Source organism: Falco naumanni, chromosome 8 (genome assembly GCF_017639655.2).
Source record: "Falco naumanni isolate bFalNau1 chromosome 8, bFalNau1.pat, whole genome shotgun sequence".
Classification (NCBI taxonomy): domain Eukaryota; kingdom Metazoa; phylum Chordata; class Aves; order Falconiformes; family Falconidae; genus Falco; species Falco naumanni.
Window position 1 is genome coordinate 49,522,663 of NC_054061.1, and position 20,730 is coordinate 49,543,392.

General features: G+C 42.5%; 1 protein-coding gene and 1 pseudogene across 2 annotated transcripts; both read left to right on the top strand.

The window, feature by feature from the left end:
* Nucleotides 1–364: 364 nt before the first annotated feature.
* Nucleotides 365–11,975, top strand: C8H2orf80 (chromosome 8 C2orf80 homolog). Of its 2 annotated transcripts, XM_040605103.1 has the most exons (9): nt 365–558; nt 1,174–1,250; nt 2,106–2,187; nt 2,711–2,793; nt 2,935–3,022; nt 3,454–3,531; nt 9,109–9,196; nt 9,778–9,896; nt 10,594–11,950. In XM_040605103.1, the coding sequence occupies exons 2-9, from the start codon at nt 1,210–1,212 to the stop codon at nt 10,612–10,614; spliced, it is 600 nt and encodes a 199-aa protein (XP_040461037.1). In that variant the 5' UTR covers nt 365–558; nt 1,174–1,209; the 3' UTR covers nt 10,615–11,950. The 2 variants fall into 2 exon arrangements, with proteins under 2 accessions (XP_040461037.1, XP_040461036.1); XM_040605102.1 differs by having other exon boundaries at nt 9,778–11,975.
* Nucleotides 11,976–16,560: 4,585 nt separating this feature from the next.
* LOC121092618 lies at nt 16,561–18,166 on the top strand (annotated as a pseudogene).
* The last annotated feature ends 2,564 nt before the right edge of the window (nt 18,167–20,730 follow it).

A 20,730-nucleotide genomic window follows, 5' to 3' on the forward strand; every position in this document is an offset into this window, starting at 1 on the left:
AAGAACAGGTAGCAAGATCCTTGCTATAGATACGCCATAAACACTGCAGATAGAACCCCAGATAGGCTCTTGAGAGGTATCACGTCTAGTTTTTCACCATTTTGTACAGTGGAATGCTGGAACAGTGGAAGCTGATAGCTTCTTTTACAAGCAATTAGATCCATCAGAAAACCCAGTGAACAGTCTCTCCCTCCCTTGTTAGCAAGTCTTCTATGTTTCCAACTAGTCATTCAGCAATGAAACTCAATGCTTAGAAGTGTAAAAGGATCATTTAGCTTGAAACTGATAACCCGACCTGAAGGTGCACGTTTAATCTCTTCTCTGTGGTGGATTTTGTTTTTTTCCCTTTTAATTTCTCTCAGCTCAGCAGCATTGTTTCCAAGCAACAGGAGAAAGCTGCAGTCCTGCAATAAGCCGTAGCCTAATTTCCCTGACACACAAACTGAGTGGCAGAGGCAAGAAAGGAACAGCAACATCAAGAGGAAATTCCTCCTGAAGTCAGAGAGGCTCCAAACCCAGATCCCTATTCCAAGAGGCCTATTCCAAGAGCTGACACAGGTAGTGCATGATTTCTTCTATACATGTATGAGAGAGAGGTATGTCATTACTTTGAGTCTTATGGGCCAGAGGGGTGAAGCATACACTTTGGTAATACAATAACTTGGTGGGCCAGGTGCTGGCTTCTCTCTTTGCTTTGTCCTGTCAGGCCGGTCGATACTTCATCTCATCCAGCCTGTCTTCTTCCCAGTCCATCCCCTCCTTGTACCACATATATCTGATTAATACACACACCGTGTGGAGTGCAAGCCACGTGCTAAGAAACTGGGAAGCAGCAGCAGCAGGCCAATAGGTTGCATTATATGAGAGAATATACATCACTGTGATGAAGATGCAAGCAACCCTGCAAGCTGACAGTCAAGATAGATGGTCATCTTAAATGGATTCATTCTGTCCATTTCCCATTACCAACTCCTTACCCTCACTTTCAGGACTGTGCTTGTTGTCTTCTCTTTCTTGACTAGGTTTTTCTCAGCTTCTGTTGTAATCCTACCTGGGAAATGGTTTTGGCCAGATTTTTGTAAGGGGTCTCCAAGTGTCCCATACTCTTTATCTGTGATTCAGATTTGCTCACAGACAGAGATACTTGACAGGATGCACTTTTCTCTTTCCTAGATCCCATTGAGCTTATGTTACAGTGACAGCTAGAGAATGGAAAGAAAACACCTCAAGAAAGAGATTGGAAGACTCCTGTAAGTAGTAACTGACCACAACCGCGTTCATTGCATTTGAGATGGACTTGTTTTCATTGCAAAGGGTTGTACAACCTCGCTGGATGGCAACTGTAAAACCTTAGTCTTCTCTTGCTGTAAAGTATGCGCAGATTTCCTTTGAGATGCTTCTAAATTTCTTATATGCAGTCTGCTGTGTGAGACCTGACTGCATATGTGACAGTAGAGATGTCACAAGCCCAGAACTTGCTCTGTTTCAGTGGGAGTGACCAGGGAGGTGCAGAGTTCCTCTCTTGCCATGCAGCCACTGCAGCTGCTGTCTGTAAGTGGTCTCCTAGTTCATGCAGCAGTGTCTCATGCTCTTTGATGCAGGAGTGCCCAGCAGACAACTCCTAGGGGTTGTAAGCAGTGTCCCCTCTATTCCATGCAAGTCTTGTGCCCATCTTCCCTAGGACTGCTTGCATGGATCAGTAGTGCTTAGTCTGAGGAAAGATTGCAGAATCAGGTCTCCCCTGAATGAGAAGAACAAGCACCAGTGAAGCACCTCTTTCAGTCTCTTGGCTGTGCAGTGAAATCCTTCTGTGAGTCCCCAGACTTTAAATACTTGATTCATATTTGTACTTCTTCCTAAATTTTGGAGCCATTGGGGAACACAGCAGTGTGGTTTGAGGGAAGCTAAGATTAGCAGTGATGCAGAAAACTAGCAGCTTTCCTACTTAGGAAGTGTCTGTGAGAAATCCGGCAGGAGATTCATAGCCCTGAATCATAGCAAATTTGTCCCTGGTCTTGCACTAGCTTTAGAGTCATTTGTTGCATTTCTTGTGCATTGGATTGCTTATAACCAGTTGTAATTTGGAGTTATTTTCTTGCTTTGAGGGGAGATTATGTTGGCATCAGACTACGAGAAAATGAATTCGATCCGAGAGGACAAAGGCAGTCCACCTTTCTAGATGACATGGTAATCACCAGACTTCTTACTTCCTCTCCTCTTTAACTGCAGGGCTACTGAGAGCTGAAGGATGGCTGTTTGGTACAGCTAAATAACCTGTTCCTACAATGATCAATAGAAGCTCATTACTGAAATGACTATCTGAAGAGATTGGCTGCAAATAGCATTCCAGTGTAACATATCCAAGATAATTCAAGTTTGTGCTGATTTTTCAGCAAAACAAGGCTCATCCACAGAGAACATTTGATAAAGTGCAAGTCAACTAACCCAAGGAAATTCTTCACAAACTAAAGCTGTCTGCTTTAAAACATTGTTCAGCTAAGCTGAGAAAGTCTTCCTGGGTGTGCTTAAAATCTGCGTTTAAAACCCCTCAAACTTCAGCAAATGTCTTACAACTGGTGAGGTACCCAGTGTAGTTGAGACAATACCAGGTTCCAGCTCATGTTTCTGTGTATTTCTCTGGTCTTTCTGTCATCCCTCAGTCAAGCAATTACAGCAAAACAAAATACATAAGGTTCTTCTGTCTTTCCAGGTCCATTACAACTTAGCCTTCAGTGTTGCTTTGCTGTGGCTAAGTGACTTGGATGCTCAGACTACACTGACAAGAGAAAAAAAGTGAGTATTGCAAGGCCTTACTATTGCAGTGGGTTACACCAGTGTGAAAATGGAGTAAAAGCAGCAGTGAATCAAGCCCAGGAATACTTTTTGCATTTGTAACACCAGACTAATGATCTTCTTGTTCAAAACACTGTACAGGAATTTTGCAGCTCGCAACCAATACATGTATCCCAACCGAATTGAGAGGGAAGCTATGATACTATCTTCATATGCTGGAATATTAATGGTAAGAGGGCAGGAAAAATAGCAATGCCTTTTACTGTATGGCACCTGTCTAGAAACAATCCCTGTACACTGGATGACTTTTTCCATTGAAAGCACAGTATACAAACAGTGTAAATATAACAAATCTGTCTCATTTCTATCAGGTAGCCATGAAGTTGTACTCAGCCTTAGAAAACAAAATAGGCAGTTTCAGTAGGTGGTGCTGTGCATGTGTGTAGGTTACTTATCTTGTCTTGCCCAAGTGCAAAACAGTGAGCAAGTCTCAGGACCGGATCTCAATAGATTTGTACTAGCAGCATGAAACAATACTAGGAGTTCATGTGAAAGCTATTTCAGAGACCAAAGGAAGGGGATATGAATGGGATTTCATATATTCACTTTAAAGAATACTGCTTCTGAGAGGTGAACATCTCTCTTCACCTGTCTTCACAGAACAGCATTCCTGTTGAAGAGATCTTTAAGATATACAGCATGAGGCCCTCAGCAACACACTGGCAGAGCTCTGCAAATGTGAGTCACTTGTTGGGGTTTCAGCATCTTTAATAGGGGTCTAAGGGAAGATCTCTTACCTGTAATGGCCTGTTCCAGCATGTCATGCATTGGGCTGGCATTCTCAGAGTGCGATCCACATGTGGATTTGTTTCTCTTCTCACTCAGAGTAAACACTACTGAACTATTCCCTTCTTGCATCTGCCATTACAGCTTAGAGCCTTGTGGGTGGCCTTTCAGCATCATAATGACATGTAAAGCGTCCTTATGCAGTTGTAGTTATCTATGGGTTACTTCATTCCTGCTGCTAGTCTTGAAGGTGTGTGTCAAAACTGCAGAGTACAGCACATTTCTTAATTGCTTGCAGATTGTATTGTGTGGGTCTATTATTTAGCTACTGTTTATTCCAGCTATTCCACACTAATAAAGGAAGAGGCTTCCTTCTATGGAAAGCAATCACTACTGCTAGACCAGCAGTGGTTGAGGACATGTGGATGATAGCTGGCAACATCCTACAATAAACTCCAGCATCTCCTTGTTACAGCAGAATATAAACATTCAAGTAGCATTCAAGACCACAAGCTAGGCATGACAGTGTGAATCTTATCTGAAGTTAGCACTTTTCTTTGAGATTGTCATCTGGCTGCCAAAGATGCACTTGGTCTGTGCCCAGCCTTCTTCCCCAATTCACTCAGGTTTCAAACCCGAAATCATCAGAAGACAATACATAACCTTTGCTAGCTCCTGGCCTCTGGTGCTGCCTTGTACTCCTTGGCCTCACTGAGGAGCTTTTGCTTTGCTGGGCGGTATACCCCTGCAAGCAGTTGTATAAATAAGTAAAACTGTCCTTGCACAGCCCACCTCTTCACTACAGTTTTTCTGCCCTCCTCTTTTGTGTGGACTCTGCAGATCCTTTATGGTCTCCTTGACCCATTCTTACTGCCTTGTACATGGATAAATCTTCTAGCTAAGGAAGTGTGCTGTAGGTCTGACATAAGGCATTTGTCAGAGGAAGCAAAAATGTGAAATTTGGCCAGAGACCTTTAACCCTGCAAGACAAAGACTTCCTTCCATGCCTCCATGTTTTTTTATAAACTACTGTATGCTGCTTAGCAGAGTGTGCCAACACTGCAGGTCTTAATCTGGGGTCGTGTTTGGGCAGGTTCATACAGTCAGTTCTGTGTTTACAGAAGGCAGTTCTCAGCAGGGCACTGACTCTTGCACATTGCTAAGACCATTTTTACTTGCAGTGCATTGCAGTCCTGTGGAAGGTGGACACAGATTAAACAGAACAAACCAGCAACTCTGTGACTGCAAGGTTATCTGTGTTACCTATGCACCGCCAGGGAAAAGAAGCTATAGAGTCTGGAAGTACCCTTGTGCCAAATCATACGATAGTAACAGAAAACTTGCACAAGGTTTTACAATTCAGTTATTGCAGAGATAAGAGGTAATGTTACCTTGGCTTGCAGATTAGACTGTCTGACTTTGGGCAGATCATTTAATCTTTGTCCTTGTCAATCTATGCCACAGTCTGGGTCATTATTTGCAGTTAAAAAGCCTCCAGAAAGAAGGAGGTTATGTTTGCTTGGGCACCGTGCTCTGACAACATGGCCTGCTGTCAGCCCATACACCAGAGTTGTTTGGGTCTAGTCAACTCTCAAGACAGGCAGCAGAGTGTGTAACTCCTGCTTACCTTCATCTGAGATTGCCAAGAGTGTATTTACATAAGCAAAGGAATGTGATAGTGTTTAAGGATCTTCCAGACAAGTCACATCACTGCTCTTTGGGAATGAAACCATCTATCTAAGACCATCAGCTCTTATGGAGCTTATAACACCTGAGCAGTTTTAGACATCAGGACAACTTCTGCATTGGCAGTTCAAACACCTTTCTATTTGTATCGGGCATAAATTGCAGGGTTTACAGCTTTCGTGCAAGTTCATACATGGGTTCTGTGTTAGGCATAAATGTCAGAGTTCAGACACTAAGGGCTATTGTGGTGACCAATATGGGAGGAGGCTGTGAACTGCCCTGTGCCAGTTGGCTCAGAAACCCATATAAGCAGCCAGGCATGAGCCAGACCTTCAGCCAGAGGAGCGCATAGCACCTCTACTCAAATACATTTAAGAAAGAGCAGCAGCTACTAGGGAAGGAGACATGAGGACACATCTAAGGAGGTAGGCATGGTGGCTATTAAGAGGGACATGCTTTTAGAAGGAGGCATCCCGTCCATGCCATGTCCTGCAGGGCAAAAAGCACAAAGGAGAAGAAAGAAGTCAGAGAAATGCCAGACAGAAATCATACGCATGAGCCCAACCTCCTTTTCTGGCCATCACCTCATAGAAGGAATTGGGACAGACTGAATGTAACCATGAAAAACAAGGGAAATTGAGACTAGGCAGGGGAGGAAAGGTGCCTACTGTATTTAATCTTGATACATTACACCACCACTGGGATCAGAAACCTCAAGCAGCATAAGGGCTACTTCTAAAATCCCTACTCCATCTTTATAGTCTAAAAGTCACCTGTTGGATGCTAGAACGTTTGGATGATGGGTTTAGAGGTTTATTAAGGCTTTTTATTGGCGTGCCTCTTTATGGCTTAAATGCCTGGCTGACCACAGACTTCATGGTTCCTTTCTGATTTGCACACTGGTGTGGGACTTTGCCAACCCAAGCAAAGTGCTAGGGCTGGGAAAGCAAAGGCACATAAAAGCTCCTTGTGTTCAATAGCTGACCTTCAGGGAGATGATTCTGTTCTTCAAAAGGCAAAAGCGGCTTGTTTGGCTCTGTTGTGCTGTTCCTCTGTTGAACCTCTGCCAAAAATTATCCCCAGGCCACCAGCAAAAGAAACTGTGTATTTGATCCATGCAAAACTGGATGCAAACGACACATATAACTGAGCAACCAGATGGATTTAAAAAAAAAAAAAAAAAAAAAAAAGGCCTTCAGTAGACAAAAAGGAGATACTTCATCCAGCCTTACTGATCAGATCTCATATTGGCCTGCAGAGGTTTCACCAATTAAGATTGTTTAATCCTACTCTGCCCTGACACCAATACCTACACGTAGCCCCCATCTTCAAATGGTATCCCATTCCCAAACATCTTAAAAGGCTTTCATCACTGCTAGCCTCACACACCTTGCAGAATCTACCCCACACTTTTGGACATCATCTGCCCTTCAGGTCTGAGAGTGTCCACCAAAGAAGTACCAGTTCAGTGGTATCAGTGATTCCGAGCTTTGGCCATAGCAATGATAAGCTATTGGCCCCTTCTCCCACCAGTCTACTGCCTAGACTGGTGTGCCATGAGCAATAAAGTGGGAAGAATCTCCCATTGTATAAAGGCATAATGCATTTGGATCCTATAATAGCTGTGCCTTCTAAAAATATGTTGCATTTTAAACTCAAGTAATTTTTCCTTTTTGCCCTATTAGTAATGGCAAACTAGCTCCAGCCTCCTTTTTTTTGAACAGAGCAAAAAGGTGAACTATTCACCTCCTCCTCTGCCTTACAGTGTGTGAGGCAGAGTCAAGAAAGGGGCAGTTTACCTACTCATAGCCACACTAAGATGTAACCCAGCTCCTGAGCCTTTGGCATAGCACTTTCCAGGGCAGCATTCCCACCAGTGTGCTCTAATTATCTCTGATGTGGAGTGGGGAAGGAGGCTATGCAAATCTGAGGAGATACAGTGTGCTTCACAAGAGCCTTGCCTGCATTCAGGTCAAGTTTCTCTAGCAGCCTACATTCATATAAGTATAATTTCCCTTAAAAAAATTGAGGAGGTATTATAATCTTTAATTTATGACTCAAGTCACAAGAAAGTATTCTGTATGGCCCAGCTATTTAATGAAAGAGCATTTGTGCTGGAATATATAGATTTTATTTTCAGTAACACAGACTTTATTGATGTTTCCCAAACAACCTTTAAAAGTTGCTGTGGAACTGTAATTAGGCTATAATAGATGATTCACATGTAATTCACAGTGTTTTCTGGTGCTCTGAATTTATTTTTTTTTACCGTCCATGCTTAGCTATACTATTAATGACCTACTGCCACCTGGTGTCCAGAAGGGGCTAGCGCTCACTCCAGTTCACAGTTCACGCATCAGGGCAGCCTTGGCCATAACCTCTCTGTTTAATTTTCCCATGTCAAGAACTGGAAATGCCACTATGTGTCACGTAGGGACATTCCACAACGTGTTAGGAGAGGTCTTCCTTTCTGCTGCTGGGATAAGTCGGTGGATCAGCTCTCCCTCCTTTTACCGTGAACATTACACTGTATTTTTTACTATCATGCTTCTTATGGGCAGGAATCCTTTTCTCTAGGAATTTCCAACCCAGAATATTTTTAGAAATCTCCATTTTGGGTTCATACCATACACTGCAGAGGAGTGATGTCTTCTTGGAAGTTTTCCAGCTACTCATGCTGTTTTGTTTGTTGTTGTTGGGTTTTTGGTTTGGTTTGGTTTTTCTGGGGGGTAGTGTTTTTTTTTTTATTTATATTTTTGATTTATATTCTGATGTTATGCAAGCAAAGACAAAGAAAGAACAGAAAAAGTCTCTCTGTTCGTCTCATGTTACTGTGCACTTGCCTAGCTAGATCCTGTCTCTAATGAACTCAAGGGTACTTCCTTGATGGTCATGAGGTAGCAAAGTTACAAAAGTTTCTGAAGAGGAAGATAAGACATTGTTATCAGGATCTCCAGTTTCTGTTTCAGCCAACAACGTTACTTAATTTTAATCATGGGCCTAAGATCATTCCTACTCTGTGAGAAAGGAACGGAAATGCTTTGCTGAATCTGGAAACTAAAGGTAATTTATTTTGCAAAGCCCTAATCAGTTTAAGAGGTTAAATCTACTGTTTTCATTAACAGTAACTCTTGGAGCACAGCTTATGCCTCCCTAAGAGTTCTAGATTCAAGAGCTGGAATCTAGCCCATCTCAAAATTCAGTTTCTGTGGATCTCAGACTTTGTTATGTTCTCCCTCATTTCCCATCAAAGTAAAATGGTGGAGATTCCTGTTATCCGCCATTGCTTCTGAAGCCTTAGCTTAGATCTCCTTGAAAACTGAGTACTAGCTTTGCCAAGATACATAGATACTTAGGGAGCCTAAGTCACATCTTAGTGGGATTTAGAATCCAGAAGATTTCTGATTCGTGAGAAGGGAGATCCTAGCCTGAGGTGGACGTTAACTGTTGCTATCCTGACTGCTGCTTTTAAGAGTTCTGTACACCATTGTCCAGACATTTCAGGAGCTGCCAAGTGAACAGCTGAGCAGCTGCAGGCTGCATGCCAGGATGTTATGGCAGACCACGGTCCCCAAGCCACACCAGTACATACAGGGCTATAAAATGCAGTAGTTCATCTGCTGTGTGGGGAACTGAAATGTCTGGGCAGCAGGGATGGGCACTTCAAGAACCTGGGTGGGCCAAGCAGCCAGGACAAAAACTGCCAGCAAAGCTGTGCTCATTTATCCATCAGGACCTCTGAAGCAGTTACTTTACTTTCTGCTGACCGCAAAAGAGTATGTCCATTTGGCTTGGCACATGGTTTCTGCAGACATACTAATCTATGAGTTGTTGTCCTTCCAGGAGCACTGGATTCAGCCTTTCAAGATCTCCCTGCACCCATTTGCCATGCTGACTGCCCCTGAAGCTGCAGAGTACACCTGGAGGCAAAGTGAGCACATTTCACCCTAACTCACACAAGGCCAGGACAGGGGAACATGGGGCATCAGCTGTTGGCTCAGCAAAGCCACCAAGTTGCAGCCTGCTGAGCTCCAACAGCTGCACATGGAAAGGATAGTGTAAAGTTTGGTCTGTGCCTATTCTTTTGCAGGGGGGAAGGCATAGGCATTTTCTTGTGGTAGCCTAGAAATAGCATCTAGCTCAGGCTCCTGAAGTTCATGACAGTTGCAAAAGCAGCATTTTCCTCAAATTGAGGTAAACAACAAGACTACACATTTCTAGTAGAATCACCCTTCATTCTGACAATCATTTGTTCTTAAGCTTGGACTAATACCATGACTTTTGCAAAGGTCAGTTATGCTACTGGCTTGTGAAGGAGCCATCCCCTCCTTCCCTGCTTCTTCTCCAAGTGCAGCAAAAATGAGAATAACTTCAGGAGCATCAGAGAATTTGAAGCTGAGATCCCTTACCTCCAACCATGTATTGCAACTGATGCTATGCAGCAGGTCTGTAAATCAGCCTGGTGGTACTCCATAAGCCCAAGATGATGCGAGGCTCTTTCTCCCTCCCAAGGCATCAAGTACCAGACAGCCACAGCATATCAAAAGACCAACACTTGTTCAGCAAGGAGAGCTAAAAAGGACAGCAAGCAACTGGATTCACTGACCAGAGGAAAGCAACAGGTTGACAAAGTAGGTCTGAAGAATGCACATAAGCCAGTAAAACTGTTTTTGCAACTACCACTGAATGTCACAGCTGCAGTGGCACCTCAGACCACCCACAGCCCACAAAGCCCTTCTTGTCTGCCCTTCTCAGCACGCTTTAGCGTGAGATGTTTCATGGTAGCACTGATTTATACCATAGTGTCAATCCTAAACTGGACTTTCATGGAAACTCTATCATATCTTGGCAGGAGGTGTCACTCATGAGCTGGAAAGTCAGCTCTAGTGATCCTCAACATACACATGGAAGGCATTCTTCTGGCTACTGTCCCTGCAAAATACATTCACTACTGTCACTTTTAGGTTAAAAAAATCCAGTTGAAGACTATTGTTTAAAAAAAACTAACAAAAACCTGACTCCATAAAGAACCCAGTAATGTCAGATTAGCCTAGCATGTACGTGAATTATGCTCTGCTTTTCTATTTGTCCATGATTTGCTAAAGCCTATTGTTTGCTGCAGCTCCACTGAGCAGGAGAGCAAAGAAAACATTCCAGCAGCAGGGCTGGATCTGACCAAGTAAAGGGGCTCCCCCACATCCCCGAGTTCAATGTGCATCACATGTCACACAGCAGGAGGGAATCTGATCTGCCATGCAGTCCCCATCTCTCCTGATGGATTCAGCCCTGCATGCTGTGCTTGTGCTTATTAACATTTGCATCCTGCAGGGAGCTACAGAAGCAAAATAAAGAATCTCTCCAGAGGAGCCTGGAACAGATTCAAAAGCAAGGAATGCAAAGGAAGCAAAGGCATAACAAAGACCTAGACTTCATGTACCTCACTTAGCTGTAGGTGAGCTGGTATCTTCTACCTTAGCTTTGGTAATACATTTGTGACTTGTGTTTTGGGGTTTGTGTTTGGGGTTTTTTTTTTGCTTGTTTATTTTTAAATCTTAGCAGTCATTCCTTTCTTCCCACCCCTCATACCTTGTATCCAAGACTGACATTCCCTCCTCTTCCCTTAGCTACCTCTCTCCCACTTCTCTGCCAGTGTGTTGGGAGCTTACATTTTCCCAGTGCATCCCTATTGCTTCTCAACACACCATGCAGAGCCAAAGAGAAGATGCAGCACTTCAGAGGCAGGGAGTACACACTTCCCCTTGTCCACAGTGCTGTGCAACTCCCACACATGATCCAGAGTGGGGCAGGAATGAGCTTCCCTTCATGTAACATGAGGGTTGTGCCTTTCAGGATGATGGCATTTTCTTCAGCTCTCCCCTTTAACCATCTTGCTGTCTTATTTCCATAAAGCACTCAGCTCAAGAAAAAGCCTCTACCTGCCGTGCCAGTGTAGCACTGAAGCCTACCTGTCTTCCATTCCCCATGTATGGGTCTCTAACTGTTTGCCTGCATTATGTCCATGCTGTGCTGCCCAAGAACACTCCGTATTTCCCAGATGGGCTGACACAACCCTAATCCTTGTACTAACTCTGCCTTGAGATAAGAGTTGGGTGCACGTGGTTCTCCTTCCACAGCCCTCTTCCTCTGGCTGGAAGCCTGGGCACACAACATGGGGTGTTTCTATAGGACTGTTTCTACTTAATTCCATAGAAGTTTCAAGGCTCAACGGGGTAGTAGAAGTGTTCACTACTGACAGGTGTGTTTTACACTAACTGCAGGGTAGGGAGACTCTATTAGAGCTCTTTGCGTATAAAAATGGTAGAAATTAAGATTCCCAGCTACTTCTAGCCAGGGGCTAGATGTCCATCCAATGTATGGTCGCATATTGTACAGTTGCATTAGCCTGTGCCTTGGAGATGGTCCTGTACTATAACACAAAATATCTGCTGAAGGGCAAACCAATAAATATTTGTGAAGCAAACACATTTTTCTTCTTCTGCCTGCTGATTCTCAGTCACTGAGCCTACTTACAGAGATGCCAAAAGATAGCACTACACAAGAAACCCTGGGAATGGTTAAACTTAATCAGGCATTCAAAGGGTCTTTTCAAAGTCTTCACTTAAAGCTTGCTTTCAGCTCACCAGGTTCACAGCTTTGCTTTTTTTTTTTTTTTTTAACTTAATTTATCGCAAATTTCCTGTTAAAAATCAGTCTAAAATAAAATGTAGTTGAGTTGCTGTAAACGTGTCCTTTCAATTCTTAGCTGTCCACGGGGAAAAACCTAACCGCAGTGTGCTACATTCAGAAATTACAGATTAACTGGTGAGTCTTTGTGCTGATATTGGTGGGGCTTCTTAGCCACACCGTGCATTTTCCTACTTGCCTTTCAAGCTATGTGAGCCAGAATTCAAGGCCTAAGGGATTCAGATGAGAAGGCTAGAGGGGACTTAAGATCAACAGCAACATCATCCTCCCTTACTCTGTAGACATGAATTTCTGCAGCATCGGCTGTTTTGGCCTGGTTAGCTCACTCTGCCGGCAACATGATTGCTGGAAGGCACTAATCCCATTTAGCAGTTCCTACCAGCCTCTCCTCCATGGCCTGTCTTCACTGCTGGGACAGGTCTGCCCTGTCACATTCTGCACAAGCTTATTTCTGGAGCTCAGAGCATCCATCAGCATCTAAACAGAGGCTTCTGTTCTTGCAAACAAATTCAGTAGAGCAGTAGGCAGCAGCCAGTGCCAGGACCTAAGCAAATTTCATTCCAATTCAAACAGCATCAGTCTGACCCCTTGAAAGCCAAAGCAGAGAGAAATTGTACTTTGAAATGAGGTCATTACAAGAGGGGAGGAGGGGATATTGCTGCTGAGCGCATTAGTAGGAGAACAATGGTGAGGGGGTGGTTAAGATTAAACAGCTAGAGAGAGAGAGAGATTAACACCTCATGACTGATTTTTGTTCGCTGACCTGCAATAAAATAACCAGTAAGACCCTAACAAATAGGTGATTAGCTGTGTTATTCCAGTGTTGTCTTTGCTATTAGAGTACTGCCATGGTCTTTACATTGGCTAATATTTCCTGGATTTATAGATAAGGCTGGTAGAGTTAAGAGGAGTAAGCAACAGAAATCTCGCTATGCTAATAAGCATAAAAAGTGTTTAATTTTCAGAGTGCAAGTACCTGCCCCTTTGCTACTCCCTTCCCTGTTGGCTGGCTGGTGTCTGTCTGCACACAAAAATCAAGCCCAGCGGACCAGGCAGTTTGCTGTTCACATTTTCAGATAACAAAAATCAGGGAACTGAAAGGTACTTGTAGATATGTGCACAGTGGGACTGGCGAATGACAGCCTTCTGTCACCCTGACCAAAATGTCCTCCTTTCCTGAGCTATATTGTCTCCTGAATAAATAAAAAAAGCCTTTGCTGTGACCAGACCAATGAGCCAGGACAACTTCAAACTCTTTTCTCAGCTACGCAAGAAGCAATGGACATAGTTCAAAACTCAGATGAGATTCAGAGTCACAAATTGGTTCTACAGGACCCAGAAGAGACCTCTGATCATCTGTGCACACTTAGCACCAGTTGTTACATGCATGCAGTTGGTGCCTACCACTGCACTGCAATACTATCCACAGTAGGAAAGTTCTTTCTAAGGGTCTGTTCTTTCTAAGTACCTGGAATTATGGTACAGAGGCCTTGTGCAGCAAGTGCAGAACTGAACAGGGCATCATCCACTTTCCCTTCGGCAATTTAAAAGCTGCCCATTGCATCCCAGAGACTGACTCCAGTAGCAGAACTCATGGTGGCAACTTGGTGCTACAATTCACAGCCCAGCTTCTGACACTGAAATCAGGTGGTTTCAGATAACACTCTTGGCTGTGAACAACCCAGCAGCTGAGGCACAGGCATACTGCCTGCAGGACCAAAGCTGCTAACTTAAATTGCCCCACACAAGCTTGTAAGTCAGTCTTGAGACCATAGCCAGAGTTACTAGAGCACTGCCTATGCAAGCAAACCCCAATTTCCCCCTCATTTCTGCTACAGTAATCCTGACTTCTGACTTGTCACTACTGATTCTCTAGCTATTCCTGAAAATTCTCACTCATTTTGGTGAAGAGCTTTTTCCTAGTCAAATATCAGGTGGAAACATCTAGCATCCATCTTGGAATGGCAAAATACCCATTTTGAGTGAGAGATTCGTTGATCTGTAGGACAAAAATATAACAAATCTGTTCTGGAAAGAATCAATTTTGTCAGGGTGGAATCTAATGTATTAAGTGCATAGGACTATACATCTTCAAGAGGCAGCCAGAAGCAAGAACAAATACCAGAGCCAAAGCAATGAGAAATTCAGTTTTAATCAGTCTCTCTAAAACAATGTAAAGGATGCTGGCTCCATGAGGGGAGTCATGGTGGAAGATCCAGCATCTCTGCTGCACTTTCGGTACCTAAAAATAGTTAGAGATGCTCAAAACAGGAACTCGCCTGGACTGGCTCCAAAAAGGGGTTCACTTACAGCAAAGCAGAGTCAGAGACAACACCAACTGCCAAATTCTGCACAGATCATCACCAGGGCAGGTGCTGTTACGGAAGTGATCTACCAGGTACTTGCACACAGATATTCCCATTGCCAGTGCTAAACACATAGTTAATTTATGTGAAGTAAGTATGTTGTGTGGTTGCCAAAGACATCCAGGGCTAGACTTAATGGGGACTTGCATTAACATCCATTCTTCAAAGACCTCATGTGCAATCCATGTAGCAGTAACTGTTTCTCTATATCATGCATCATCCCAAGGATCTACCCAGCAGTTTGCAAAATGGTTGGACTCAATCTTAAGGGTCTTCTCCAACCGAAATGATTCTATACACAAGGGGTTACACTTTGAGATAGAGTCAGATGTGACATTAAAGCACTGTAACAACTTTGCACTAACTCTCTGTATTAAGTATTTCCTGCATGCTCACACTGCCTGTTCCCAGTTCCATTGAGTCCAGGTCAGCAACCCAACCAGCCAGCAGGCAAATATCAAGCCCTGAACAGTGTACTTACAGTAACAGCAACAATACATCAAGTCAAGTACAACAGTCAAGCAAACATCACGACAAGGAAATCCAACAGGATGAAGGCATGTGGTTTGAGGTAACCCAGAAAGCCTGGAAGAATAGGGCTGAATATACTGAAGAGGACAGGAAGGTATCAAACCTATGTGGAAATGGTGAGTGCACATTATTCCCTGTCATTTAATAAGGATACAGTTAAAAAAAACTTCAGTGAAGTGATTTGTGATGGAAGGATGTGATGGTGGAGGTTTCCTATTCCTCCATCTGTTTCCCCAGAATACACTCTTGTCTTCCTCTTTCCTTTCTTGTTACAGCACTGAAAGCCCTTTTCTTTGGCCTGAAACCTTGTAAGCAAAGCTGTGCTCCACTAAGTCTCCCAAACCTTGCCCTGCTCTCCCTACTTACAGCCACAAACAGTCATTTGTTCCACTGGAAGTGGAGAATATGTAGTTGCAAACAGAGCTCTTTTAAATTAATTAGATCTACAAAGGTGTGCATCTGCATGCCAAGTTAACTGATGAATCATGTCGACAAGGTCTTTACATGCTTGAATGACTTTCCCCAAATACATAAGATTATAAATTTGTTTTTGGAGTGCAGTAGTTTCTTTTGATCTGAAGCCTCACCTACTGGTGACATAAGACACTTATATAACCAGCTTTGCATATTCCATGAAGCCATTTGTTTTTAAGAGTCTAAGATTTAGGTGCAAGAAAATTATAATCAGAATAGAATAAGTAAAGGTTTGTTCCAGTCCTGCACCAAACAAGAAAAAATACGACAAAGGAAAAGTTCCCAAACAGAGGAATATAGTTTTCTGTAACCTGCTAGCTGTGCTTCAGTGTTAAAGCACTGTGCTTTAGCATTAAACAGCAATCCTTCCTGGTTCCAGATAAACAGCAACTTAAGTTTAATGCAGCTTGCTGCCTTTGAATTTTTAAAACAGACTTTCAAAGGGGAAAAAATTGAACCAACTGATTTATGATGTTAGCCAGTAATTCAAATACACTGGTAAACATCTAATAAGAACTACTTGATTTTAATCTTTTTAGACTTCAGGAATGCAGCAGTTAACGACACAACACAAAAGGACTGCAACTTGCAATCACTATTTCCTCCTCACACACCTGTGTTAAAAGCTGTACACAATAGAAGGGATTAGTAGGCAAAAACTAATGCCATGTGGGATGGAGACTTTTCCTGTTTTCAGGATAAAGCGGGTAACAAAATACTGAAATTGATGCAAAGTTCATCTGCTCTCTCAAAAGGAAAGATTACTAAGGGACAAGCTTAGGCAAGAGGTATTCGAGACAGAGTGGGGAAGGAGAGGAACAGGCCTACACCACAAACTGCTCAGGTCTGCTGAGTTCATTAGCTTTCAGGCAAAGCAGGTTCTGTAAAGAACCATTCTTATACACACATCTCCCTTTGGGTCAGGTACACCACATGGACAGTTGATACCAGCTGAAAGCGTAGTACACAGTTACACACTAATTCACTTGCACATAGCATCAGCAAATGCAGCCCAAACCCCAGAAAAATAAAGAGTCCTACATGGTAAATGCAATAAATACCATAACTACAATAAAGACAAAACACGAGATCCCCCTGCAACTTAGAAAGGGCCTTTTTGTGTTACTTTTTGCAGATGCAGCATTAGGACTATGGTATATAAAAGCAACCACAGTGTTTGCTCACAGCTTTCAGCCTTCACCTCAGCAAACTGCCAAAAATGGGAAAGGTAAGTGATGCCTCAGTACATCAGTACCCTGCTCTGACACAGCCACTGAGATGGACTATGAGTCTTTGCAGATGTTTATATTGCAGATCATTTTTTTAATGAAGATGAGCTCCTGGGGCCACTACTATGAAAGTAGCAGTGACCACCTTGACCTGCGGTTCTATGTAAAATCATGCAATTCCATCCAGGTGGAAAAAGGCAGCTGGATGATTTATGAGAACCCCACTTACTCAGGACACCAGTACTTCTTAAAAAGGGGAGACTATCCTGACTTCCAGAAATGGCTCAGCCTCTGCAACTTCATCAGGTCTTGCCATGTAATCCTGTGAATGAGTTCTTGGCAATGTATCACAGTTTAAGAAACTGAGTATAGTTTATCCTTTAAGAATACAGTTATACCAAGCAACTTGAGAGACAGGCAAAGATCACTAAGGCAATGAAGAGTTTCACTGATGATGAAGGAAATAATCTGTTTAATATCAGTGCTATTTCTAGGCCTGTGCATAACTTGGAGATGCTAAAAGAAAGCTGAGTGACTATTTCTAGGTCAAGAATGTTTCTGCATGGCACAGGGAAGGGCTAGCAGGGCCAGCTGATATAAAGTTCTGCTGTGGGCTGGTGTGTGCAACTTGCTCATGACCATACTGTGTTACAATTCAATGACACAAGAATACCTTAAATCAGATTTGCAATGAGTACGGCTTTCCTAACATAAAAACTGTGCTGGTTAAATCAGACAAAGAATTAATACTTGCTAAAATACCTCTCTGGTTAGTAAGATATACTATACTGTATAAGCCATAGCAGCAGGAATGCTCCATGTGCCCATGCTTCATATACCTCAGGAGTTTGGCACATGGCAATTGCCTGCACACCAGTGTATGATGGGAGCATACTGAGTAATGTTGTAAATGTCTTTTAGTAGCATAATTCTGAAAAGGCCGCATTATTCATGCCTGGTCACGAGTAAGTGCCACAGATCATCTCAAAGTCACATGAATACATTTTCTTCTATTGTCACAATATAGAGTCCTTATAAATCCCATTTCTTTAAATCATAAAGCATTCTCCATTTACTTCTGCTACACATGTGATCATAGCCATTTGCTGGCACATCTGAGTTCCTCCATGTGGGTAAAAATTGAGCCTCCTCTATTACCTTCAAAAGAGTGAATCTCTAGAATAGAACACAATTTCTCAGAAATGCATGTATTAGCATGTAAAGGCAAATATCCCTTTTTCTGTATGTCTGTCTTGTTCCATAATGTCAGAATCAGTTAAACTTATGTCTTTCCTACATTTTTACTGTGTTTGCCACTAGAGAATTCTGTTTCCCACAAGATTCAGCTCTATGAAAAAGAGGAGCTCCAAGGCCAAATGTTGGAGCTTATTTATGATTGCCCATCAGTCCAGGCTATATCCATCTTCCCAAGATATGCTCCCTCAGTGTTTTAGGTGGCTCTTGGACCTTGTATGAAATGCTCAAATTCAGGGGCTAATAGTATTTGCTGAAACCCAGAGAATACAGAAGATTCCTTGACTGGGGGCAGTAAATGCCAAAATTGTCTCTTTGCACAGGCTGGTTGACTTGTACTGAGTTATTGCTCCCATGTTAAATAAACCATGAATGCATTACAAAATCCGCATTCAAACAAATCTTCCTTCAGTACTAAAAAGAAATTAAAGTTGTGCAGTCCAGAGGGAAATCCGATTTCTCTCACATTTCAGGGGGAGAGGGGGAATGCTTTGAAAAATATTCACAGTTATCCAGCTGTTCCACAGTACATGATAATTTAAATATAACTGCATATTGCTAACCCTAGTGTGTTGGGGAAGGTCTGATTCTTTCATCTGAGTTTGTCCAGTTTTACAAGTTTTGATCTAGGAGTAGCTTCCAGCTCTATACTTAACAGGGTTAACAATATGCAGTTGAACTTTTAACAGTTCAGTTTTAATCATGTACTGTGAAACAGAAAAGTAAGACCCATTAATAGCTATATCCAATGAAGTACTAACTGAGGAGGAAAAGGACAGAAAGATACAGAGGACCTCAGAACAAGGTGAATGCTGTATTTGGCATCAAATTCTTCACACAAACAAGCTACTTCCATGCTACCACCAGTCCAGCAAAGCTTTTCAGTCTTATCCCAGCTGATACCTCCAGAAAGAATTTTTCCAGATCCTTTAATCACATCACCTTTATACAGCAAGTTTTAGTGAACTTGTACTTCATGAACTAGTTGTTTAGCTGCTGTCAACCACCCTGCCTTTACTAACTTCAGAACTGCACTGATCTGCTGCAGCAGATTGAGCCAAATGCCTCAATTACCAGGCTATTCTGCATGCAAAAAGAATTAAGTAAGCATACCAGTGTGGAGCAGAAACAGGACAACATCTTGCTGTGCTGGAAAAAGTCTATTGCAGGATTGACTATCATTGAAATAACGTATATGCCTACAAATCATCACTGAATCCTGTGTCAGCAGGTACTCTGTGCAATAATGAATGAGAGCCATAATAAAATATAATAAAACACAGTTAAGAGATTTCACATCTTAACATTCCTCTTCTCATTTAGTTAGTAGTGTCTAGATTTTTTTTTTTCAGGCAGTTAGGCAAATATACTACTGCTATTCAGCAAGGTGCTGGAGACCTTTGGAAAGAGAAAGCAGTACAGAGAGCCCAGAATGACTGGAACACTCTGCAACCTTAACTAGTACAGGCTTAATTTAAAATCATTTCATCTGGGCTTTGAATTGTAGGCTTTGATTTTGTTTTGCCTCGTAAACATTCTGATAATGGAGTCCTTGAATAAAGCCAAGCAACTTCTACAGCAGTGAGGCAGACTGCTTAAAACTCACAGCTCTACTTGCTAGTGTCAGAGATCTCATTTAGCCATTATTTCATTCTCACATGACACACCAGTAATAGCTTGTTAGTGATCCTCACCAGTCTTTCCCTGACAACACTGGAGAGGAAAATAGAAATATTCTTCACCATTATTGTCCTTTCTTTTGTACATGGGACACTATCTCTGCCCTTCTGCATGTCCTTTACAGCACAAAAAAGGCTGTTCAGCTGCTGCAAATGGCTGGTGTACATAAGAACACCACGCTTCAGCCAGAGAGAAATGGAACATGAACAATTCAGCTCTCAAGGCAGAGGTCTGAAAAAGCATGTTTCCTCTTGTTCACAAATGTCTAATATTGTACATTTATAGAAAGCGCACATTTAAGCAATATGTGTGTTAGCATGCTTAGGTTAGCATGCTAACATGGGTTTGCAAAATAATGCAGCAGTTCAAGCACAGTATCTATTTCCTTGCTTAGGACAGGGAACAAAAATACTTCATTTGCTTTCAGCAAGAATAAAATAAAAAACAGACCATCTCCCCAGAGAGCAATTAACATATGCCTATGTATTCCAACAAAGTATCCAGTTCAATTAGTGCAATTGGGAAATACGGCTACAAAGTGATGTGTAGGCTACATGCTGGCATTCCTTTGGTCAAGGCAAGAACGAACAGAAATGTACTATTCAGTGATCAGAGAGATAGTTAGGATGTCTGGATTCTTGACTCTGCTGTGTCCTAGAGTTTAGGTATGGCTACACCTCTCCAGATTTCTCCACCTGAGACAGGAATGGTGGCAATTCATAGTTTTCAAGGAGCACTGAGAGTTTTTACTTGCTTTTGTTTGCAAATGCTCAGAAAATGTTAAGCAGACATTAAGAACAAAGGTGCCAAAGAAAAGGAACACTACAAATTCACAGAGAGCACCAAAGTTTTCACTAATGTCTTCTAGTTTCCTGTAGCTTGCTTTATGGTTGGTAGCAGGCACTACAGTTTCTGGCATGCACGATATGTTTCTCTGCACAAACACTGCTATTTTCAGATTATCCCTACACTTGAGTTTTTCTGGGATGCAACAGCAGTCAAACTCCATGTAAAAGCAGCTGTCATAACAGCACACTAGTTGAGGGCGGTTGGAACAGATGTAAATAACCAGACTCCTCAGGTCATGGATACCATTTGGCTAACAAGATATTTTAGCTCCCAAGTTTAAGATCAATTCACAGCCCTTCCTGCAGTGAGCAGCCCATCTGTGGCATAGAGTCCTGGGAGCAGCAAGTCTACAGGATTCAAGGAGAAGCTGGATCAGT